A 25280-nucleotide genomic window follows, 5' to 3' on the forward strand; every position below is an offset into this window, starting at 1 on the left:
CTGGGCACGCTGGGCCGCTGACCGTGGTGCTGAAGGTCAGACAGTTGGAGAAAATCATGCAGAGACCATAGCAGCAGGTCAGAGCCCAGGTGATTTCTGCAGATCACTCCCCGCCCAGTGCCTCCTTTGGTTGATGAGGAAGCAGAAGGTCAGAGAAGGAAAGGGATTCACTGGAGACCACACAGCAAACTTCAGAATGGGCCTGGGAGCAGCCTCCAGCTGCTTGCACAGATACAGCTCATTTCCTGGAAACTCCCTGAGAGACATCTGCTGCCCAGAGTCACCACTGGTTCTGGGACTCCAGACAGGCATTTCCAGGGGCTGTGGGAACCCACACAGCTCCAGGATGGCCCCCTAGGCTGAATGGGCGGCCCTTTTCTCTCTCTGCCTCCAGCCCCAGCGGCCTTCCTACCTACTGCCTGCCCCCTCACTGCCTTTCCAACCCCTGCAGACAGAGGCGCCCCCTCCAGCCTCTGGGCCAGGTGGGCCTTCTGATGGCATTTTCAGGCCTCCCAGCTGTTTCCATGTTGAAAATAGTCAAAATCAGTGAGGGTCCTACTTCCACTCACAAAGCACCTCTGGAGCAGTGAGACCTAGTCATTAAGGCCTGGCCAATGCTGGCTTTGCATGACAATGACAGAGTGGTGACAAAGGACCTGTGGCCCTCAGGGCTGGAGCATTTACTATCTGGCCCTTGACAGCCTCTTTTCAGGGACCCCATGGTGACTCTAGCACCAGCAGCCTTGTAGTGGCTGTCCTCTGAATGGGACACTCATCCTCTGATGGCCATAGGAACTGTCCCTTACTTCCATGTGTCATCTCCTCACTGGACCTGTCTCTGTCCTGCTCCCTGCACCTGCATGGATGCTCTCAGATCCCTCTACCCTGCCTACCGAATTTGTGTGACTCACCCATCTGCCTTCGTCTTCCCTAGAGTCTCGCTGCCTTAGCGGCAGGAGCATGGTCATTCCTGATGGCCCTGATCCAGCAACTAGCGAGGGCCTGGCACACAGCAGGTGCTTGGTGAACACTTGTTGACTGAACAACTGTTTGCCGCATCACACAAGGAGCGGGCGGAAGCCAGGAGCAAACCCCCAATCCAGCCTTCATATAGGAAGTCCTGCGATATTTTTGGTAATAAATGGGTGTGGGGGGAAGAAGTGCTGCAGTGAATTCCTCCGTGAACAGAAGACAATGGGGTGTGGGAGGATGGAGTGTATGGGCACATCGGGAGGAGCTGTTTAGGATAAATGAGGCGACAGCAAGAAATCCCTGGAGATGGCTGACCAAAGATGGGCACCCTGCCCAGGGCAAGCCATTGCTGCTGTTACCCTCACTAACTTCGAGGTCAGGAGGCCCACGCTTCTGCTGAGAAGGGTCAGAGAGAATCTTCCAGGCTTTGAGGGACTCATAGTCTCTGTCCCCACCCCTGGACTCTGTTGTCCTAGGGTGAGAACAGCCAGGGAACACAGGTATGTGAGCTTATGGGACATGTTCCCAACAACCTGCACTTGGCCTTGGGGTGCCAAAGATCCAGCCTGTTTCAGAATATGCATAGGTGGGGTGGGGGATATCCTCAAGTCTGGAGGCAGGTGGTCTCCTGCTGAGCCAGGCACACATTCCACCCACGTGGGATGGAGCTGTTGCACCTACTACCCCAGAGAGCTTTGAAGCAAAATAAGAACCAGAAGCTGTCCCTTGCAGAAGGACCTAAGAGAGGGAATCCCCTAGTCGGGAAAGCTCAGTTGTGACTTTCTGGAGGTGGGAGGGTCTGCAGTTTCGGACAGCCAGGCCACCTGCCCACATACAAGACGGGTGGTGGGTGCTTGCTACAGTTTGGATCTCAACTACAGATCTGACATCTTAGACCCAGGTGCTAAAGGCTTCCTCAGCCTCCTCTTGGGAGGCAGAATATTTAGGAGACGGCACCTGGTGGAAGGAAGAGAGGTCGCTGGGGACATGACCCTGAATGGGCTATGAACCCTGGTCCCTTTCTGTCTCTCCCTTGGCTTCCCACCCACCATGAGGTGAGCAACTCACTCCAAAATGTGCTCCCGCCACAATAACTGTGCCACCGCAGGTCCAAAGCCATAGGCCAAGCCACCATGGACTGAAATCACTGAAGTCATGAGCCAAAATAAACCTGGACTCCTTAGAAAGTGGTGATCCAATGTAATCAGCACAGTGGTGCAAGGCTGAATGACCCAGGGCTCCAAGGGAGAGAAGGACCGTGCTAGTGGGAGGCCAAAAGATGTCCAGTTTCAACCCTTTAACCTTCCCTCCCCTCCAGGCCACGCTCAACAGAGTTCACCCTGCATGAGAGTCTGTCCATCCATAGATTCCATTGAGAGATTCATCATTCTGGACCAAGCTGGAAATCACAGGCCAGGGGTGCCGCTCATTAGATTTGCTGGCAGTGGGCCGGTGGAACCCCATCCCCAGCACTGAGGCTCTCAGACAGGAGGAGATGACAGGCCGGGGACCTGCAAGAACAAAAGCAAGTTCACAATGGGTCACGGGGAGGCCATGGATATTTTCCAATTTCTAACATCTATTGTAAATGACGCTCCAGAGAAATGGTACCATGTATACTGACCCAAGAGCCGTGTGCAAAGGTCCACACAAGCAAGGCCCAGGGGCCTCCACACCTGTGTTCATCCAAGGTAATGATCAGGGGGTGCATCCAGGGTTCAGTGGAACCACGTTGAAACCCAGGGAAAGAAGCCCCATGTCTGTTCCCCACTAGTGGTGACTCCAGGGACGCTGCATCGAATCTGGGCAGCAAACAATACCTCTTGCAGGGCTGGGGATATGGCTCAAGCAGTAGCGTGCTCGCCTGGCATGTGTGTGGCCTGGGTTCGGCCCTCAGCACCACATACAAACAAAGATGTTATGTCCGCCAAAAACTGAAAAATAAATATTAAAATTCTCTCTTCGTCTCTCTCTCTCTCTCTCTCTCTCTCCTCTCTCTTAAAAAAAAATACCTCTTGCAAATCCACTCGGTAAGCATTCAGATCACGTGTGAATGTCCAGGGGGGTGTGGACTGGGCTGCTGTGGCCTTGTTAGGGTTTCCCAGCCCAGTCAGGCTCTGGACGGGGTCCATGCTGTGGCTGCAGATGCCCACATGCTGATGCTCAGGCTTCTGCTCCTTGGATCTGTCCTGCTGTCCTTCCCCTTACTGAGGGTGGGTGTCTAAATCTGAGCTGCTTACATGGGGTGACGGGTGTTCTGCTGTTTTCTGTGCATGTCTTTATACTTACTGCATCTTCTCAATAAACTGACCCTTTTGCCATTGGTCGATGCTCTTCTCTTTCTTTGTAGCTCTGTGTGTCTTGTCTGTATTATTCCGTCTGAGGAGACACGCCCATGTTGCCTATTGGCATATCTTTTCCCACCTGTTTGCATCTCACCTATTTGTTTTCTGGAGTTTAAGGTGAATATTCAAGATCCTGTTTTTCAATCTACTCTGAGGATCTCGACCTTTTGATTTCAGGGTTTAATCCATTTCTCTTTGGTGTGATCACTAATGGGGTGGATTCACACCTGCCATTTGGGCATTTCTTTGGATATAGCATATCCGGGTTGCTTCTCTCTTCTTCCACTTAAGGCTTCTTTATTGCTAAGTGGACAATCTCCAATGTGCCTATTTAATTCCCTTGTTTTATTTTAAAATTTAACTTCTTAGTAATTGTCCTAGGGATTATAAGCTTCTTAAAACAGTCTAATTCATATTAATGTAACAATTGTCCACTTTATGCTTTGAATTAGTCCTTGCTGCCCTGCTACTGTGACTGATTTTTAAAATGGACATGTTTTTTTTTCTCTTCCTCTCCCCCTGAAGCTCTCTAATCTCTTCCCTCCCTAATCCCAGGGGAAACAGGATGACCTTTCTTCCCCATTCTGTGCAGATTGATCTGTCCCTGAGTACACATAGGAATGAGGTAATCCAGACTCTGGGGATGGCACCAGAAGATCTCAGAAATGACTGTCTCCCAAATTAACAGGTGAATTACAGCTGCAACTGAGACCACCTGGAGTGTCACCTTTGAGCCACCTCTTTAACAGCCCCCTGTTCCTGCTGATGGGCAGAAGCACAGCCTCTGGGACAGGAGTCCCCTGTGCTTCTCTTCTGCTAACAAAGCAATAACCATTCTTTTTCCTTTTTCTCAAAACTGTGTCCTCATTACTGGATGGGCATCAGGGAAAAGAACCGAGCTTTTTGGCAACATCAATACTACTTTAGCTGCAGTATCATGCAACACTCGGTTCCAATGTAGTTCATCCTCTCCCAATTCCCTTGTGCCATTTTTTTTTTAAAGCAGATTTTATCTTTGTGCAGTGTAAGTCCTTCAACTGAGTTTGGTTGTTCTTGCTTTAATGTGATTGTCCTTTAAAGCAGACACAGGAAGGGAGGTGTGTGCGTCCTGTCACGTCCACCTGTAAACCAGGAGGTCAGGACAGTCTTTGGTCTGCTCGGTCTTACCTGTGTGGATTCCAGTTATCATCTAGGGTCTGGTAAATCTTTGGGATGGAGAAGGGGAAACAGCCCCTTGGAGATGTGACAGACACCACTGTCTCACCTAGATTCAACAGTTTCTCTTGTTTAAGCCCTGGTTCTGATTAATGTCAGAGTTCAGAAATGGCTGATTGTAGTCATGGTGCTTGTATTTCCATTGTTTCTGTGGGACAGTGAGTTCCTCAGGTCCTTACTCTCTGACTACAGTAGTCAGTTGCTCTGGGTGAATTTTAAGGTGAATTTTTTGTTCATTGTTGGTTTTTGTCATTTTGAATATGGAGGTATGATGTGCACTTTTACTATTTAGGTAAAGTTCTTTTTTATTTCTGCAAAAATTCTTTAACTGTAACTCAAAATAATCCTTATTTTCACTATTTCTATTGTGTTTTTCAGGGACATAAATTGTATCCAAGGTTAAGCAAAAGAAAAAAATTAAAAAGGAAATGATACTATCCCCTAGAAAAAACTCACAAAGAATACACAGCGACCTTTGCAAGAAGTGAACAAACTAATTGGGAGAAAAGTAGACTGTCCGCCCTCAGGGGCAGGTTTGCTGGATTCATCCTGTGGGAAGTCCTTGCTTTGGGAAGCCCGTCACCAGCTTTTATTATGCTCTAAGCATAGTGCTCTGGCGCCACCTAGTGCTGCAAACGAGTAAAGGCCGCTTCGCTTCGGCTTTGCCTGCCTCTTAACTGGCCCTGCCCCATCCTCCCCACACTCCTCCTTTTTCCTCCTCTAATAACCAAGTTTTCTGGTCAAACTTAGGTTTGGATCATAATATGTGATTAATAGAACCAAAATAGGTTATTTATATTCTATGTTTACTCTTAGGCAGAGCTCCGCAGGTTTGAGAAAGTGTCACATTGTCTTGCAGTAAAGCGTTAGGACTCTACAGATGGGACTCTCCAACACTGCCCTCCTCCCCTTGTTTCTGCACTGCTTCACCCCCATGGACTGAGGGGTAGCGCACCTGCCCCCTCCACGTCCCCTCCGATGTCCCAGGAGATGCCTATCGCGATGCACCACGCTTGCTTCACCTGCAGCTCCGGGGGCGGTGGGGAGGGGGGTGGTGCAGCGGGACCCTGCCCATTCCTGCTGTGGCCTCTTCACCGGCTCCTCCAGGTGTCCACATGCTCCTTGCTCCGCAGAAACACCTCCATTTCTGTTCCTGAACCTTTAACAAAGGTGCAGCTTTCCCAGGATACTGCCATTCCCATGCACAGCCCTGCCTGCTGCCTTCTCCAAGTCCAGGTCTCCATCTGATACCTCCCCAAAGCTCCAGAAAGAACTCCCCCCACTGTTCCTCAAGGCCCCTGGCAACTCAAATTCAGTGTAGCCATGTCCCCATAGCTTCAGCAACGTCACAGCAGTCACCTCAACCAGACCCTGAAAGCCCTGGATACCTGTCCCATTCCCACCGCAGGGAACTGGTCTCTAAGCCCTGGCTCCCTTCTGATCCTCAACCCCACTCCCTTCCTGCTAGCACAGGTGGCAGGGACCTGGCCCCATCCTGACTTGAAGCCCTCCGGTGCCCTTGGCTGGCCTAGGATAGGTGTGATGAACTTTGATGGCTCTGCTCAGTTTCCACAGGTTCCAGTGTGACCTTCTCTGGACATGTAGACTGTCCTGGCTGACATTTCCCCAGCTTGCCATCTTTCTCATGCAGATCTGCCTAGAGTGCCTTGTATGTTTATGTGCCTGGAGAGCTAATGCTCAGCCTTAAGGCCCTCTGAGCTTGTCGCACTCTCGTTGTGTCCATCTGCTCTTCAATGCCCCAGCATTCCTGTACACCTGGACACACTGCCCCTCCTGATACAGCGCACAGCACATTTGATTGCAAGTGTCTGTCGATTCCCTGGCTCCTCTTAGAGTTTGTGAACTCCTTCACAGTGGGGACTATATTTTATTTATCTTTGCTTTCCCAGTGCTCAGCAAAATGCCTGGCAGACAGAAAGTGCTCAATAAATACTTGATGAACCAGGACAGATGAACAAGAGCACGTCTTCAGGGTAGGAATGGGCCTGCTGCATGGACAATCCTCCTGTATCCAAGCACATGAAAGTGATTGTGCTGTGCGGGTCTCAGCTGGGGTGATGGACTGGTTCACTCATTAACATATGTAAGCGCCCAGGGCTTCCAAGCAATGAGGAGCTGGGCAAACACCCACGGTGTCTAATAAATGCAGACAAGGCTGGATAGTGTCTCAGGCTGAAGGCAGACACACTGTGAGGCTTTTACTGTGATCCAGTGCCCTTCATGGCTGGTGCCTCTCTGCACCCCACTCCATGTGGGAACACCGGGATTGCTCTTACTGGTCCTGAACACTCAGCTGGGAGCAATGCTGCTGCAGGCCACACCCAGCCAGGGAACATGAAGGCGCCCCTGTCAGAGAAGTGTGCCGCTTCTGGGACAGTGGGTAAGCATGAGGCAGGGTGAGCAGGTTTGAGACCACGGAGCCTCTCACCTTTGTTCTTCTGCAAGGCCCCAACCACAAGACTTGGTCCGCTTGTTCCTAAGAAGGACAAGTCCCTTTGATGTCTCTTTCCAAAACCTGCTCTCAGAAGAGATCTGAAGTACATCTACTGCAAAATTTAAACTAACAGCTTAGAGATTATTACTTCAAGGGTTCTGTCTACTAGGTTTTTCTAGTAGAGAAAGTTGGCTAATGGTTAATAAATAGCCAACTGCTGCCTGGGATTATGCATTAGGAAATATATAAAAAGACATAAAAAAGACAGGGAGCCTAAGGACCTTCCAATATTACTGCGGAATGATGGTTATCTTTTCTATGCACCAACTGGACAATGGGGGAGCAGAGAGAAGAGAGTTGGGACAAAGGTCCAGCCAAGGGCTCAGGTAGCACTTAGAAAGTCCGGGGTAGGCAGGCAGTCCCTCCTTTCGGGCAGTCTGTGCTCAGGAGAGATTACATTAACTGTTGTGTGGCCAGACTTTGAGGTTGGGTAAATCTTCTAGTGCAGCCAGCAAAGAAGGTCATGGCCAAGGCACAGAAAGTGTTCTGGTCTGTCGCGTGGCCTGAGGACACTCTTGATTTTGGGGCCTTGCTTAGGAGAGTCAGGAATAAGGGGAGGGGATTAGCAGAGGCTGAGAAGAGAGGCCACGGGCCAAGGGACTGCGCAGGGATGGGCGGCGGGGGAGGCGCCTCCAAGCATCCTCGGGCCGCTGCCGCGGAGCACCATGGGAGAATCTCTCCTCCCTCGGACATGGCGCCTCCCATTGCGCCGGCAGCGGCGGGTCCGGGCGCCGAGGTCCGCGGGTCCCGGCTGAGGATCTGCCCGGGCGGCGAGGCCGGGGAGGGCGGCGGCGGCGCGGCCCGGGCGCGCGCGCGGTAGACCAAGCGCCCAGACGGCCAGCGATCCCGGCGCCGCGGAGGGCCAGCGCCGGCGCAGGCATGGTGTCCCAGGCGCTGCAGCTGCTCCGGCAGGGCGTGTGGGCCGCGCTCACCGGGGGCTGGTACCACGACCCGGAGCAGAGCCGGTTCACCAACAGCTGCCACCTCTACCTGTGGCTGTTCCTGCTGCTGCTGCCCCTGGCCTTGCACCTGGTGAGTCCTGCACGCCCAGGACGGGCGCAGGGGAGGAAGGGGCCTGGATGGAAAGTGAGTGGGTTGCAGCGGCTCCCCAGGGGCTGGAGCGGCGGGTGTCTGGGGTCAGGGGCAGAGAGATGGGGCCCAGGGGTCACGGGAAGGGAAGGGCGGAAAGGACTTCGGGGGCTCCTGACTCATTAAGAATGGATGCCAGGTGCGGGATGAGTCAGACTCTGCCTGCCGCCAAGCGCTGAGCTGAGCCGGTGTGGTAGGTGCACAACACAGGGCTCAGCTGGTTAGCTTAGCACGGTGCTCCCTGTGGAGTACTGCCGAAGGTAATCAGAAGGCGAACTCAAACGCAAGCCTAGGTCCGTGGCGCCCCGCTTCGTATTTTGCTTTGAGAAGGTAGATTCAGTTACTCCCTTGCCGTGTCCACCCCACTGGGCAGGGCAGCCTGTGGAAAGGTGCCATGGCTTAGTCTATCTAACCTACTTGAAGTAAACAGGCATTGCGGCCCCTTGTTGGGGCTGGTGCCTTCTCAAGGTTGTGGTAGGCGAGTGCTTCTGAATAACTACACAGATGACCTTTTGAGGTGGATTAAATATGCCTAACCGAAACAATGGAGAACCTTAGGTGAAAAGCTGTGTGTCATTAAGCTCTGTGCCAAGAATAGTTCTGACTTCTGCTAAAAGATTTTAATTCTACAACATTATTTCCTCATCTTCTCCGTAGCAAAAATCTCCAGTGAGTTTGCGTGGCTGACAGATTCTGAGTCTGATGTTTGAGGTGGTCAGTGGCTCTCTGCCCTTTTCTTTGCTCTTTTCTTGCAGTTTGTGCAGAAGGGTCAGAACTCTGGCTCTGAAAGGAGTCTGATGGCTTAAATTTTGGGTCCACCTCTACGTCTTTGACCTTGGGGGAAGGTACTTAACCTTGTCTGGTTTCTCATTTCCCATCTGTAAAATAAGAAATACAGGGTTGGGGCGGGGGCTCAGTGGTACAGCACTTGCCTAGCATGTGTGGGGCACTGGGTTCCATCCTCAGCATCACATAAAAATAAATAAAATAAAGGTACTGTGTCCATCTACAACTAAAATTTTTTTTCAAAAATAAATAAGAAATACGACAGTACTGGGTCTAAGGGGTTGTTGGGGGGATTCAACGAGATACCACAGGTAAAGCCCTATGTTGGCTTGACCTGGGACTGGACTCAGTCCTGGGCTTACAGTTCTGTTCTGCCTCTTTGGGGAAGTTTAGCCTGGTGCTGGACCTCTCGGAACCTGAATTTCCTCATTGTTAAAATGGACATGATATGATCACTTCACAGGATAATTAAATAAAATATATATAAAAGAACTTACTACAGAATCTTCGTGGAGACCCTGCAGTAAATGCAGGTGTCCTTCCATGATTGGTACATCACTTTCCCTTAGCCTGTGGCCTGGTGTTTGCTCTTTGCCTAGAAGAGGAACTTGGCTGAGTCATAGGGACCCAGGGCTGCATTCAAATCCTGCTGCTGTGGCCTATTAACTGTTTGCAGGAGCAGTATCCCCCTCACCAGCTTCCCGTTGGCATAGCAGGGGTGGGAGCCTACCCCTCCCCGGTTGCATGTGAGGACTGAGTCCATGAGTGGGAGAAACGCCTTCTCTGTGCTTGGCAGAGTGTGTGCTCACCATAAGAGGGTCTTTGTTTTCCTTCCTCACTTCTCAACTCTTTGTCCTTCAAAGCTCAGTGGAGTGGCCACGAGCTTCTGCCTTGGCTTGCCTGTTCCATGGGGCTGGACTCGGCTTCTCTTCTCATTCTGTTAGAGCACCGCGCTTCCCATGGTAGGAGGTGCTGTCTGGATTCTGCTGTGTGCCATTTCATTGGAACATGTGTGTTACCTCCACTCAGGTCATGAGCTTTCTGGGGACATGGGTATGGATCCTGGTTATTCATTTTGGTCTTCCAGGTGCCTCCCAGAGGGCTTTGTTTGATTAATGCAGATGTGTAATGAACTGGCCCATCTCTTTCTAGTCTCTCTCTTCCCCCAGAAGAAACAGAGACTTTGCTGATAGGGAAAGCTAGGTATCTTCCCTGCAGTTCCCTCCTCAGCAGCAGCCACATTAACATAGAAGGTATGCACCTAGGCATGTTCTGCTGCGTGCACGAGCTCCTTCCTGCAAACCTTCACTGAACATTTGGTGTGTGTGTATGAGTGGAATCCTTAATTTCTAATTGTGCTTTATTTAGTACCTTGATTTGTATCCTATTTTTTTATTTTTTTTATTGGTTGTTCACAACATTACAAAGCTCTTGATATATCATATTTCATACATTAGATTGAAGTGGGTTATGAACCCCCAATTTTACCCCAAATGCAGATTGCAGAATCACGTCGGTTACACATCCACAATTTTACATAATGCCCTATTAGTAATTGTTGTATTCTGCTACCTTTCCTATCTGTATCCTATTTTTGTAAATAGGAAATTCTTTTTAGGTAAGTTCCTCTTTAGTGATATTTTAAAATAATTTTTGGAAAAAAATCTGAGGATTTTATAAAGTAAAAAAAAAACTGATGCTTTAAATGATTTTATTCTTATGTTGGATCATTTTGATCAAAACAGTGATACCAAAAATTTTATATCTTTATATCAGTGTGTCTTTATCTATTGTAGAAGAATTGTGTGGGGGAGCATTTGTTGCTGTGCTTCTTTTTAATCCATGGCCTGTCTTATTCCAATAGTGACTGGCTGTCCATTTCTTACTCTGGCCTTCAGGTCTCGGAAAGTGCCCTTAGGAAAGAAAGGCCACTGCACACACCACAGGTTCTGTTCTCTGGTCTTGAGGCTTAAACATGTTCCTCTGCACTTCTTGTAAGTGTTCCACTTACAAGACTTTGGTCCAGTATGATACCTGATTGCTCACCCAATAGGGACTTATTCATGTTATTTAATGTGTCTTGAACCTTTCTGCTGTTTGCACAATTTTGGTTTAAATATTTTTTTTAAACTTTATTTTATTTATTTGTTTGGATACCAGGAATTGAACTCAGAGGCATTGAATTGACTACTAAGCCACATCCCCAGCCCTATTTTGTATTTTATTTAGAGACAGAATCTCACTGAATTGCTTAGCACCGTGCCATTACTGAGGCTGGCTTTGAACTCACAATCCTCTACCTCAGCCTCCCAAGCTGCTGGGATTATAGGTGTGTGCCACCATGCCTGACTATTTTTATGTGTGTTAAGGATCAAACTCAGTGCCTCATGTGTGCTAGGCAAGTGCTCTACCACTGAGATACAACCCTGCCTTTTAATTATCTTACTGGTTTAATTATCTTACTCTAGACAGTTCCACTGTTGGAAAAATCCACCTTTTAGTTAAATAGAGACTTTGAATATTTAAATAAACATTTTGTTAATTACTAATTATTGAGACAAACACTTCTAAACTATAGAATTTCCTTAGATTTGTTTGGTAACATGGAAAGTAGTTATTTATTAGCATTTATAAATATTTACTAGAAATGCTTAAAAATGCACAAATAAAAACATTAGGCCAATTTGGGTAATTTGCAAAGAGTTTTAATTTGATTTATTATCAAGCTAATTTTGTTTTGGACAAACTGAAAAATCACCTGTGTCCAAAGATATTTAGACTTTGGTTTTTGCACATATTTGGTCTATTCTCCGGCATTGACACTGACAGAGATTCTGGTAGAGTTTGCCCAGGTCAGCCGTGAGCCTGGTGCTGACCTCATGTGAGCTCTAAGGGGCTCCTTTTGTGTCCAAGGACATGTTCCCAGTCTTCCAGTTGTGTGGTCTGTGCCCGTTACCCCACTCCTCCAGGCCTTGTCCTCCCATCTGTGAAGCAGGGATAGTAGGCTGTATCTGGTGGATCTAGCATCTGAGGTCCAGAGAGAGCAGGCTATCCCCCCACAGTCCTCCAGAGAAGAAGTGGTAGGACGTGGGACGATAGCTGAGGTACTGTTGTGGCCAGGGCTTGACTTTCCACGACACCACACTGCCTGACATGGTTCACACTAGAGCGTGTTGAGTTCTGGGAAACAGCAGAACCCCTCGGAGTGGGGTTGTGAGGATCGCAGGGCCTTGTGTTCAGGGCTTGCTGAGTAGTGATAGAGGGGCCTGCGCAGCCTTCACCACCCCACAAGGCCCTAGTGCACATGATGCCTGGCCTGGCGCCTGTTGGGAGGAGGGCGGCCCTTCTCCTTGCAAATGGGCAGCCTGCTCTCCTCATGCTGGGGCCTTTCATTCAGCCAGATGGGATCTTTTCCCAGTTCTGCTTTTTAAATTTTGCCTTACAAAGTTTCTTTGGTAAGAACCCCTTCATTTCTAATTGCTGTGATTCTTGCTAAGTGGGATTTTCTGTAATGTCCCAGCACAGCCCTGGCCGTAGAGCAAGCCCTGGGCTCAGACTGGAGGTTATTTCCACATCTCACGAGTGCCTTTCCCACGATGGTCTGCAGCCACACCCCTGTGGGAGCTCATGCTCTCTCCTTAGGTCCTGCGTTTCCTTGGCCAGGTTTCCTTCCATCGGAGCGCCCTCCCTGACAGGGACAATTTCCTCTCTGTTCTAGCTGTGCAAATACATGACTAGTTTTCTAGTGTCTGGATCTGCGCCTGTAGCCTGCCTCCCCTCCTGGGGCCTCCTGAGATCCTCCTCAGCCACCGGTCCTGGTTGGGTGGTGCCTTCCTCAGATAAACTGTGTTTCCAAGTGCAGCGTCCAGTGCTCCCGCACACTGTTGTCTGTGTCACCTGGAGACACGGCGCACTCATGTTCCTCTTTTGCATGAGAGCAGGATCTTGCGGGTGACTGTCATTTTCTGACCTTATCTTGCAAAGATTAGCTACAAACATCAGCCAACCTCAGTCTTGCTTTATCTGCTCTAGATCCCTTCCTGCTTCCTGGGGAAGAAAACCACAGGGTGGCTCTTCATGCTGCTCAGATTTTTCTTTCTTTATTTTTGGCTAGATCTTCCCCTTAGTACTGCAGTGGTGTTCTGTCACTCTCATGCTGGGACAGGTGATGCTAACGTGCCACTTAAAGTCATGCAGGTGCTCTTGTAAGAGCTTTGTATGAACTAAGTTGTCGTATCCTCACTGCACCCTGGGGAGGCCCTGTCCCTGTGCCATTTTGCAGCTGATAAAACTGGCACAGAAAGGTACTTAATGTGTTGATGGATGCACAGCCGGCCACACCCTTACCAAGCAGCTGCAATTCTTACTGGCTGGCCTGTCCTACCTCTCACAGGCCACTTCACAGCTCGGGCCTGTATTGCTGTGCATGGACCTGATGTGCACAAGACACAGAACACTGACAGTGTGCACAAAAGCAGCTGACAGTGTGCACAAAAGCAGGTGCACAAAGGCAGGAGGTGAGTGTCCCTGATGCGCTTGTCCCCCTACCAGCCTTACGAGGTCACCTCTGCACACGGCCTCTTGAGTGTTTTTCCAATGATGTTGTGTGTGCAGGTGGGTGGACGTTTGCAGGTGGGGGCTTCAAGTTCAACCATGAGCACCTTTGTCCCCACTGTCCCTTTCCGTGTGCTCTGTGGAGTCTTCTCTACCCAAGTGCAAGCATGGACAAGCACTGTGGCTTTGGGTGCCACACCTCATTCCTGCTGTCAATGACATGCAGACTGGACTTGATCTCAGTGTCTGGCTCCACAAACCACCAAAGCTCCAGATGCTCTGGATTCACCAGGCAGGAAGGGCAGAGGGGTGGCCCGTCCTCTTCCCAGCCTTCCCTGTCCCTCGCACGGGGGCTGATGCTTCTCATGTCCTTGCCTTGGGGAGCAGCACTGATAAGCTGTTCTGGGGCTCTTAGGACATGTTCCCAGCTGACTGGCCAGGTGCTTTCCCACGTCCTTGGGGACCTCAATCCCTTTCACAGATCCTTGGGAACCTCACTTCTCTTCCCAGGTCCTCAGGGACCCTGCTCTCTTTCCAGGTCATTGGGACTCTGCTCTCTTCCCAGGCCCCGGGGGAACCCCACCCCCTTTCCCAGGTCCTCACAGATGTCACTCCCCATCCCAGATCCTCACCGACCTCACTCTTCTTCCCAGGTCCTCGGGGGCCCTGCTCCCTTCCCAGGTCCTTGGGGACCTTGCTCTTTGCCCACGCTCCTCTACCCACCATTCCCTGCAGAGGGCCGCTGTCTCCTCCCCGGGGTCGTGCACTCCTTGCCACTCCCAGGCTCCTTCAGGGCAGTGCCCTCTGGTCCAGTGCCCTCTAGGACAGTATCTACAACCAACCTAAGCCAACTCTGGCACACACCAGCCTATGGATGCTCCTGTTCTTTCCCGCCACAGTTCAAAGGGCAGGTACAGCTCAACACAGTGCCCATCAGGTCAGGGCAGCTAGCCAGCCAGCGTCCCACCTGCCACCTCTTCTGTGAAGGAATCAGACCACAGTCTACCGCCACCACTGGGGTGGGGACTCTGGCCCACGGAGCCCTCCTGTCCTGACTGTGGCCAGAGGACACGGGACTGGCTTCACACCAGGACTTTGTCCTGTCCCCAAACCTTCCAAACCTTCTTAACTCCAGCTCTGTCACCTCCTTTTCTGACTGAGGGGTTTAGGGTCATGCAACTCCTATCTGCTTGGAAATTTTTGCCTGTGGTCTGTCCCAGAAATGGCCTTGGGACCTGAGACCTGGGGGCTATGACCCGTCAGCTCTTCTGTTGCAGTTTTTGTTGGGGGCATGTGGCTGTCCCTGGCCTGCAGTCCTGGCAAAGTCCTGCTGTGGACAGCCCCTCACGTCCACCTGAGCCACTGTGCACACAAAGCTTCCTCTGACCGCTGAAGGCTGCTTCGGATTTCAGATGACTTTGACCTACTGCTAACGTTTGGTACTTGAATTTGAATTCAGATTTGAACCCATGCATTAGTTGAGATGAGGTGGTGTGTGCTGACAGAACAACCCAGCTCACAATCGCCTGGACTTTGTCAGACTTCTATTCACACTTCATGCCCAGTGTGCTCAGTGAGTGGACCTGGCTAGCAGGGGCTTCCACTCATCGTGGGCCTTCAGGGACGTGGACTGATTGAAGCTGCACTTTGGCGTGGCTGTCCATCATCATGCTCACCCCTGACCCTGGCAGGTTGTTGCCAGACACTGTGGTGGAGGCAGAGAGAGTGGCCTCCTGTACCAACTCTTGAGGCTCCACCTGGAAGAGCCAGATGCGCTTTGCCCTGAGACTTTGAAATCAGGGCAAGTCACAGGGCACACTTCAATTCACCTTAAGAGAGAAGGGCAAGGCCCACCTGTGCCTTGGGAAGTGCTGGACCATCTGGTGGATGGCACTGTGTCCATGGCAACAGCTAGCCATGTTTGGGCCTTCTGCTTGTCGTTGGGAACAGCAGGAGAGCAGAGTGGCTGCTCTCTCCCTCACAAGGTGGGCAGACATGAGTGGCACATGACAGGTGCTACCTGGAGGGAGTTCAGGTGCTCGATGGTGAAGTTAGGGACCCAATCATGGCCGTGGCACTTGGGGAAGGGTTCCCAGGAGTCCTAGCTGCTCATCTGACTATGTGAGGCACCAGCCCGGCCAGGCTGGCCGAGGAGCAGCGTCTCGAGCAGGGAGAAGGCTTGAGCTGGGATGGGAGAGTGTCCGGCTGCTTTCCTTGAGGTGGACCCAGCAGAGGTGGCAAGGCTGCGGAGGAGAAGGTGACCAGGACTGCGGCCATGGGGGCCTGGGGGTGCTGAGCATGGCAGGACACGGGCCAGCTTATGCTCTGGAAGATATCTGGCTACAGTTTGGAGACTCAGTCAGACAAGCAGGGCGAGGAAGATGGCGTTGGCCTCTCTTCCAGACTCACCCTGCATTAAAAATTTATTTCCAGTACTTTAGAAGATTTTTAAAATGGCTGTGATGTCGCAGGGTGGCCTTAGTTTAACGTTCCCTTGGCTTGTGACTTCTGGCACCTCGCACTAGAAGCTCAGTCCCCTGGTCCCTGCCGACCACCTTCACAGGTCACTCTTGGCCCTAGTGAGGCCGCTATGTAAGATGTCATTGAGTGCCAGACACCCCTTGGCTTTCTCCTGTGAAGTTGGAACTGGAGCTGCTCTTTCTGATGTCCTTTTTCACTGGGGTGTGGCATGTCACTTCTACCCCCATGAAAGAGGCTGGGTCCTTCTGTGACTTAAGATCGGATGACCCTTTCCTTTCTTTCATTCACCCTGTTTGTTCCTAGCGGTCCCAATGACAGGTCAGCTCCGGCTGGGGGAGGAGACCTCAGGAGGAAGGCGGGAGTGGCTTGATGCTGTGACGAGTGCTCCGGTGGGAGCCAGGGAGGGCCCCCTTAGGGAGGTCAGGGAGGGCTCACCTGGGCAGGTGACCCCCAGCTGAAGCCTCGAAGGTGAGGAAGGGTGAGCTCGGGGAAGTGCTCAGAGGTGGCAGGCGACAGTGAGGCCCTGGGACACAATTGGAGAGGTTGGTGGGGCTGGGACTCACAGGCCTGGTCTGACATGAGAGTTCAGGTTTAATTTTCAGCACAGTGAAATACATTTAAAAAAAAAAATCAGGTCTGAGGTATGATGGGAGTTACTTTTTTATCCCAGTGTTTATTTCAAAAGTTTCCTAACCTGCAGGAGAGCCACAAGATTAGCACCAGTGTCCTGCAGTGTGGCTTAGACTCATCAGTGGTTACACCCACCTTGTCTGCCTAATCTCCCTATGTACAATTTTAATTTTGCTGCATCATTTTAGAATAAGCATAGACTCCAGGTCACTCTGGGCATAGAGCAAGCCCTGCTAAGAACTCTGGCAGTACTTAGGGAAAGGCGCCCCCACATGAGCATCACACTCAGAAGAAGTGACGCACAGCTGTTGTCCAGCCTGAGCCCCTGCAGTCCTGGCTGGCGATGCCTCTGTAGCTGGGAGTTCTGTCTTGTTCTTTTGGATCTGGAATTCAGTCAAGGGTCACGCGTGGTTTCTGGCTGCTTGAATGGCCCTTGTTCTCCAAGGCTTTCTCTCTGTGTGGTATTGAAAGTTGTTTTGCACAAAGGTTGACGTGGACTTTTCTGATTGTTCCCCTGAGATTGGAGGCTGATGGTCCATTTTTTAAAAACTATTTCTTTAGTTGTAGGTGGACACATACCTTTGGTTTATTTATTTGTATGTGGTGCTGAGGATGGAACCCGGTGCCTCACATGTGCTAGACGAGTACTCTACTGCTGAGCCCCAGCCCAGCCCCTGATGGTGCATTTTTTGGTGTGGTTATGCTATGGAAGTGCCGTGTCCTCATATCCCACCTCCGAGGGACATGATGTTAGTCCCCCATCCCCCTGACCTTGTGCCTGGTCCTGTTGAATGTGGCCCCTGGGGAGGGTGGTGTCAGCCAGTCCATGGCAAGGCTGCTGGCCTGCACTCTATGTGTGGTGGGCGATCTGTGTAGAGGAGCCTGGACCTCTCCCTCGGTAGCTGCCCCAGAAGCCAGCAGTGCTCACCTAAGGCAGCCCTACGTTGGTGGTGAGAATGGGGGCCCGCGTCCAGTTTTCTTCCTCCCTTTGCCAGCTGTACCGTTCTCTACAGGGCTATCCCTTCCCGTCTCTTGGCTTGGTTCAGTTGGTTACAAGTGGCCTCAAAGAATGACTTTCTATCCCGTGGGTATCTCTCATTCCTCTCATCTCTCCTGATGTTCAAATTATCCAGAATTTGGCGAGTGGGACCGTGGTCATTGAACGTGCCCTGGTCTTTCTGTCCCTGCAGGATGCCCTAGGCTGTCCCAGCCCCAGCTCTGGAATAATAATCGTTTCTCCAGGGAGCCTGATCATGGGTGGTCCATGGCCCTTGGAAACCACATTAGGGCAGCAATAGTTGTGGTCATAGCTTCCTGGCTGACTTTGCCTCTAGGTCCTTTCTGTGGCCAGAGCCAGGATCCTGATTGGTCACTGGTTGGATGATTGATCAATAGTTGAGAGCTTGTGCTGGCATCCGGAGCTTGGTAGAGTCAGTTGACCCTCATGGCACCATGATATGAAACCTGGCCCCTCCAAGGTCCTTTCAGTGGGTCTGTCTTCACTGTGCCAGGCTGCAGATGGGACCAGGGCCAGCAGGCCCATCCTTCACCCAGGGTGGGACCAGGGCCTCTTATTACTTGGCTGCACACTAGACCCAGCGCTGAGTTAGCGGACTCCACCTCCTGGTTCTCCTGCTGGTTCACGTTTCCCGGCTGCTCTAGGCCACACTTAGCACAGTGACCCAGAGCTACGCCTCTCCCCACTAGGCAGGCCAGCCCACCCGAAGGCCAGTCCTTCTGTCCCCCTGCTTCCCTGGCCTTCCTTCCCCTTCACTGGGAAATGCAGCCCACAGTAATGAGGCTAGCTGCAGCTCCATGGGCTCAGAGGCTCAAGGCATTCTCCTTGTGGGTCCATCCTGGGTGTGGTCCTTGCTCCACTGGGTGCTCATGCCCAGGCCAAAGAAAACCTCTGGAGGACGGGGCTCTGAGCTCACCTGGTGGAGGAGAGGAGGGGTGGAGGCCGCAGACCACAGTCCATGGCCAGAAGCCAGTGCAGGAGGTAGGAGAGGCTGAGCAGAGGGCAGAGGACTCCTCAGCCAGCGCCCTGTCTGCTGCCCTTGCTGCGGGACAGGCTGTGTGGTCACTGGGGCACAGCTGGATGAGGACGGTATGTGAAGGAGCTCTACCTTGTTGTCACGGGCAGCTGCAGGCTCCCTCTTCACCAGTCCCTCTAACTAGCTCTCCAGCCTAGGTCTGTGAAACACCTCCCTTACGAGGAGGTGCTGGGCTGCTAGCGCCCCCATGCCTCTGCTCTGCTGGATATCTTAGTCTCCACAGGTTGCTGTGTGAGCCTGGAGCCTGGCAGCCTCTAGGCGGCATGTGGCTTGGCCTGTCACCTGCCTGTCAGTCTCATGCTATGTGATCATCCCTCACTTGCTCACTGATTGACACGTGTCTCTGGACTTCTCCTGTGAAGCAGATGCGACTATGGCGTAGGAGACCCTCACCTCCCGCATGAGCCCGTTTGGCTATTTCTTGGCCACATTGTGCTGTTGGTTTTTCTGTTTCAGGGATGGTCTTTCCTAGATGAGGGACTCCCAGATGGCACGTGCACCAGGTGCACAGGGACCTGGGAGCCCTGTGGGCTGGCTGTGCTGTCTATAGGAGCAGTGTGCTCCAGACAGCAGCTCTCAGGGCTGGCCTCTGGATTCTAGAGACCCCTGGGGAGGGTGAGAGGGTCCCACTGCTCATCCAGACTGCCCGTGGTGTCTTCTTAGAGTGCCCTGTCCCCTGTTCATCAAGGCTGCCCATAGTGTCCTCTCAGGGTGTCCTCTCCCTGTCCATCCAGGCTGCCTGTGGTGTCCCTTGGGCTCTTGCTCCTGTTCACAGTGGAAGTGTCCCTGTTGCTCCCGGCTGCAGTAACTTCCTGTGGCTCCTGTGTGCATCCCAACCCTGCAGACGTCCTTTGCTTGCTGAGGTCAACTGGGTGAGAGGTCAGGGAGGGCAGGGGCCTGGCCCTGCTCCCTGCCCTCTCCTGTTCTGCATAAGGCCTTGCGTCTTGTGAGGCAGTGTTATCTTTCTGGGGTCTTTAGATGCCCAGGGGACAGCTCAGACCATGGAAGGACTGATAGAAGGCGGGTAATGGCTTCTAGACTGCACTGGGTCCCCTGAGCTCCCACCTGCCCATCCTGTCCTGCTCACTAGCCCTGCTGCTGCAGAAGCCGAGAAACGGGGAGACAAGTAAATGGACAGCTGCTGTTTCCGCGGTGTTTTAAGCAGGAGGAGTTACAAAGCTATTAAAATGTGAAAGCTTGTGACTTGTGCTTGATAACCAGCCCCAAAAGGCTTCCAAAGGAGCCTCTGAGGTTCTCCTGCTTTCTCCATCAGGCTTGTCCTCCAAACACGGTCACCGCGGTCCTCTACTGCAGCTCCGTGGCCGTGGTCTTCACCACCATCAAGCTGGTCAGCTACCGCCTGCACCTCATGTTCGACAAGGGAGAAGTGGTCCGGCTGCGACCAGTCCAGCAGAGAGAGGAGCCAGCCAGAGACCGAGAGGCCTGCGGCCAGCGCACCGCCACTCCCAAGGACCCACGGTAACTTCTCGCGAGCAGAGCGCGACAGCGGGCCCTGGAAGGTTGCCACTATAGGAAGAGGGTTCTCACCCACTGTCGTGCACAGAGTCCAGCACAGCAGCGGGACGCGGTGTGCACTGTGCATATCAACAGTGCCCCCAAGCATGGCAGGACCTCCCGTAGGGGGCGTGGCTGCCCTAGTGCCTGGCCCTGCAGCATCCACTGGGGTCACTGCTGCAGGGGTCTCTTGCTCCAGGGCGCCGTCCTGCGGCACAGACGCTCGCGCATGACTGTGTTTTAAGGAGCAGCGTTGGTGTGCTGCCAGAGTGCCCAGGTGACCGTGCCTAGGATGGAGGTACCTAGGGCCCCCAGCACTCATCGCCGTCACCGTTCTGGTGTCAAACACTGTCCCAAAGCGTGTCTTATCACTTTAAAGCCATGTGCACAACCCTCCCTTAAACAGTACACTGTGTACCAGGAAATCGAGGAAAGGGCCCCGGGAAGAGGCAGCTTGAGCAGTCCTGATAGGGCCGCCGACCTGCGTGGTCACCTGGCTGCTCTTGTGCTTTTCTCCTTCGGTCAGCAGAGACCAGCAGACAGGCAGCGGCAGCAGCAAAAAGGAAGGGGTCCTGGGAAGCCTGGCCACGCCCCCACTGCGCTGCAGCTCCCGAGGGCAGAGCCTGCACTCACGTCACTCCTCGGGGCAGTCCGCCAGTGTCTCCTCGCATCACTCCGGGCAGTCGGTTAGTGTCCCCTCGGTTTCTGTCTCTTCCCGTAGTTCCGAGTGGAACCCCTAGAATGTGAGTGTGCGGAATGGTAGTGTCACCCTGAGTATTGCTGGCCCTCTGCCTGCACTTCTGGCTGCGGAAGTGGCCTGACTGTGCCATGGTCTGTCAAACTCCCAGCCCTCGGTTCAAAGCCCACAACCGTCCTCCTCCACTGTCTGGCCCTTGCAGGGCACCCTCCAGAGTAGGCCTTTGTTTTCTGCTCCCTTCTCCAGTTAGGTCGTTTTTTGTGATGCCTTCACTTGGAATGAACTGCACCTACTATTACTTTCCACTGTCACACTAGTATCTTGGAAAGTAAATAAGTCACGTTTTTTAGAGTAACTTCATTGGGATCTGGAACTAAGTATGAGGTGTGCTATACTTAATAATGAATTAGTATTCATTAGTATTAAGTAGGAATTAGTATATAATGAGTAATGAATTCCTTAAGAAGGAACAATAATATTATTCCTTCTCCTGTTACTTTTTAATTAGCAGACCCCCTTTGTTACTGTACAGTTGTCTTGGTAGGATGCCAGCCCTTAGGGACACTGTGTATCCACCTATCCTCCCTGTTTTATGGAAGCTTAAGGAGCGTGGACACTGAGGTGTCTCTTCCCTCTGAGCTGTTCAGAAACACAGTGGCTGCTGACACGGCCACTGTCTGCCTGGAAATGTACGAGGAGCTGAGTTGCATATTGATTTTTGTTTTCCATTTGCTTAGGAGTTGCCAGCGCAGGAAACCATGGATGGCCTCCAAGGTAGAGTACTGTCACCCTCAGCAGCTCATCTCGGCACTGTCATCCGCACAGTGAAAAAAACCACATGAAACAGAAGCCAGTGTGCTCCCTGGCAGGGAGGCTCACCAGAGTGGCGCGGTGCTTTCGACTGCAGTCTGAACTTCCGTGATTTCCCATCAGAACTTAGATTCATGTCTATGCTCAATTGCGACATTTGATTGACGCTTTTCACTGTTGTTCCTGCCTGCTGGGCCTTGTTTTCGTGTGGCTGTAGCAGTGGAGATGTCGTGGAAGACATCCTTGGCTTCAGGGTTCTCAGTGTGGCACTCACACTAGAAGTGGTGGGAGAGACTCAGTAGCCTGATGCCTGGCTGCGTTTCTTTGAAGCTGCACATTTTGTTTTGGAGAACTTAATTTTAACCTAGAGATTTGTTTTACTTTTTTACTAGAATTTAAAATGACATTTCTTTTCCATCCTTCATCTCCACTCCTTCATAGAGAAGGGAGACTTTGGTCTGCATGGCTGCTGCTGAGATGCATGTGCTGTGGTCGGGTTTGCACCAACTCAGAGGCACATGGTTCGTAACAGGGTCCCTTCACGTCCACTTTCACACACCCCTCTGTTCATGTCAGGCCACATAGTCTTCGGGTCGGGGTGCTGTGGCTGTTGCCTTGTCCCCTTGCCCTCCTGAATGACGGCTCCGGCCGCGTGCCCCCACTTTTTCCATGGAGACCCTCCCTCTCCGCCCACACTGGGAATTACAGAGAGGTTTCCATGTCATTCCACCCTGAGGCCAGCACGGGAAGTATAGCAGTGGCTTCTGACCCACTTGGGAGCACCAGGTCAGGGTTTTCCCAGAAGCCCTGCACTAAAGCACTGTGTTGAGTCTCCCTTGATGTGGTCTTGTCAGACACCATGCTAGTACACAGCTCTGGTTGTTGGTAAAAGGCTCAGTGGCTTTCTGTCTTAGAATCTTATTGTGGTATAACTCATACACCACAAAGTTTACCATTTAATGTGTGCAGTTCAGTGGCTTTTAGTGCATCCAGAGTTGCCTGTTCACTGCCACAATAAATCTTAGAATAGCTTCATTACCTTAGAAGGAAACCCCAACCACTGAGCCATCACCACTAGCCCCCTCTCCTCTAGTCAAAGCAGCCATCAGCCTGTTGTCCATCTTGGTAGAGTTGTCTGTTTTGGACAGGTCAAGAAACAGAATCACAGAGCATGTGGTCGTTTGTGACTGGCTTCTTTCAACTGGCCTAATATTCTCATGGGTCATCCATGCTGTGGCATGTATCCATTCCTTTTTACTGTGGAATAATATTCCTTGAAGTGGATTTGCAAAGTTTTATGTATCTGTTTTATCAGTTGATCAACATTTGGGTCACTCCCACTCTTTGGCTATTTGAATAATGCTGCCATGAACATTCATGGACAGCATTTGTGTGGACATCTGTCTTCATTTCTCTTGGTTGTCTACCTGGGTCTTTTGTAACTCTGTCTAGCCATGAGGGGAGCTGCCAGACTGGTAGAAAACAGGCATACCCTTTCCATCTCCGTGCTCGGTGTCTGAGGCGATGGTGTATGCTTGTCCTTGACGACACTTGTAATTATTTCTTTTTAGCCATCTCAGTGGCTGTGGAGTGGTGTCTCATTATGACTTTTATTGGCATTTGTCCACCAACTAATGATAATATTCTCATCATCATAATGATCTCTAGAGAAATATACATTCAAGTCCTCTGCCCACTTTTTAATTGGCTTATCTCAGCTGCTGAGCTGTGAGAGTCCTCTATGTGTTTGGGGTACCAGTCCCTTTTCAGACATGATGTATGGTCTGCAAATATTTTCTCCCATTCTTGGAGTTGTCTTGTCCCTTTCTTAGTGGATCCTTTGAAGCCCAGATCTTTATTTTTCATTAAGTCCAGATTATTTCTTGCTTCTTCCATTGCTGGTGGGTGCTGTGTCTTGGTCACTATGACTGATTCTGAGGCCATAAAGACGTGTTCCTGGGTTTCCTTCTGAGGACCTGGTAGCTTAGGCTTCTGCATTAGTTCTGTGGTCCTTCTGAGTTCTTTCTATGAGGGAGGGAGGGGCTGGCTCCATTCTTTGGTACACATCGTCCCAATACTATTGACAATGCTCTTTCCTCACTGACACGCCAGGTCATCCCGCGGATGCCTCAGGACTTCATGTGTTGAGGGTGCAGGTAAGGGTTAATGCTCCATCTATGTCTCTGTCCTTAGGCCAGCGCCACAGTATTTGGATTACTTTAGCTGTGTAATGGGCTATGAAATTGAGAAATGGAGGCTTCTCTTTTTTTTTTCCAGACCATTTTAGCTTTTCTGGATTCCTCACATTTCCATGTGATTTGTTAATTTCTGCATAACGACAGACTGGGATTTTTTAAAGGACTGTGTTGAATCTGTAGGCGAAGAAATGCAGGGCGTATTCCCACCCTAGCATGTTCCTTCCCTTCTGCAATCACACAGTCTCTCTCATGTATTTGGATCTTTCTTTTAATGATGCTCTATAGTCTTTAGTGCATGATCCTTGCACTTCTTCTGTCTGATCTATTCCCAAGCACTTTTTATTCTAGATGCTATGACTGGAATTGTGTTCTTAGTTTCATTTCAGATTGTTCATTTCTAGTGTGGAAATATAATTGATTTTTTTACATAGATTTTTTTTTTTTTGGCACAAAGGGATGGAACCCAGGTCCTCACACATGCTAGGTAAATGCTCAACCACTGAGCTACATCCCCAGTCCTTTTTATATTTTATCTTAATGCATGGTTCTACTAAGTTGCTGAGGCTGGCCTTGAACTTGGGGTCACTGTGGTCTTCCTGTCTCAGCCTCCTAAGTTGCTGGGATTACAGTTGTTCACCCCCATGCCCAGCCCTATACATTGATTTTTATATACTCACACTTCCTGAATTTCTTTATTAGTTCTAATAGTTTTTTGGTGGATTTCGTAGGACTTCTGTCTATAAGATGATGGTATCTGTGGAGACACTTTTCCTCTTCCCTTTCTGGTCTGGCTCTGGCTAGAGTTCCTAGGAACGTGTTGATTAGAAGTGGCGAGCATGACCTCATGGTCTTGTTCCTACTTCATGGGTGGACAGCGGAGCCCTGAGGAAGCTGCCGTACCTGTCCCTGTCCCAGTACGACTTTCTAGAAACATCTCTCCTTTCAGTGTGATGTTGGCTTTGAGTGTTTTCTAAAGGCCGTTATCAGGCCTAGGATGTTCCCTGAGGATCCCAGGTTGTGCTGTTATTGTGAAAGGTGTTGGATTTGGTCAAGTGCTTGTTCTGCATCTGTTGAAAGGAACGTGTAGCTTCTGTCAACGTCCTCCTGAGGCCTCTGTCTCAGTGACGTGGGCGTTTATGTCTACAGACCAGGAGGTCTAGGCAGTGGTTCTAACGGGAGGTTTTGCTTCCCAGGGACATGTGATGATGTCATGGTCATCGCTGGCCCACCTGGGGTAGAGTGCCACTGAGAGCAAGTGGGTGGAGGCCAGGGAGGTTGCACAGGACGGGTTCCTGCAGCACAGGGTCATCTAGTCTGAGATGTGGGCAGTGCGGGAATTCCTCATGTCTTAAGTGGACTAAACAACTCACTCAAGGTGCCCAGCCAGATATGTTGGGTGAGTTGCATGGCTCTGCCCAC

The 25280-nt window shown here is 51.1% G+C and overlaps 1 protein-coding gene across 1 annotated transcript in view; it reads left to right on the plus strand.

Annotated features, from left to right (window-relative positions):
- The first annotated feature begins 7777 nt into the window (after window positions 1–7777).
- PCNX2 (pecanex 2) overlaps window positions 7778–25280 on the plus strand; it is a 176629-nt gene continuing 159126 nt past the window's right edge. The window contains exons 1-4 of the mRNA XM_081296999.1: window positions 7778–8079; window positions 19915–20120; window positions 20683–20842; window positions 21591–21627. Of these exons, the coding sequence (XP_081153125.1) occupies window positions 7927–8079; window positions 19915–20120; window positions 20683–20842; window positions 21591–21627 (556 nt within the window). The 5' untranslated portion in view covers window positions 7778–7926. The remainder of the gene's footprint in view (window positions 8080–19914; window positions 20121–20682; window positions 20843–21590; window positions 21628–25280) is intronic.

Source organism: Spermophilus citellus, assembly GCF_964194105.1.
Source record: "Spermophilus citellus genome assembly, chromosome: 6".
In the NCBI taxonomy this organism is placed as follows: domain Eukaryota; kingdom Metazoa; phylum Chordata; class Mammalia; order Rodentia; family Sciuridae; genus Spermophilus; species Spermophilus citellus.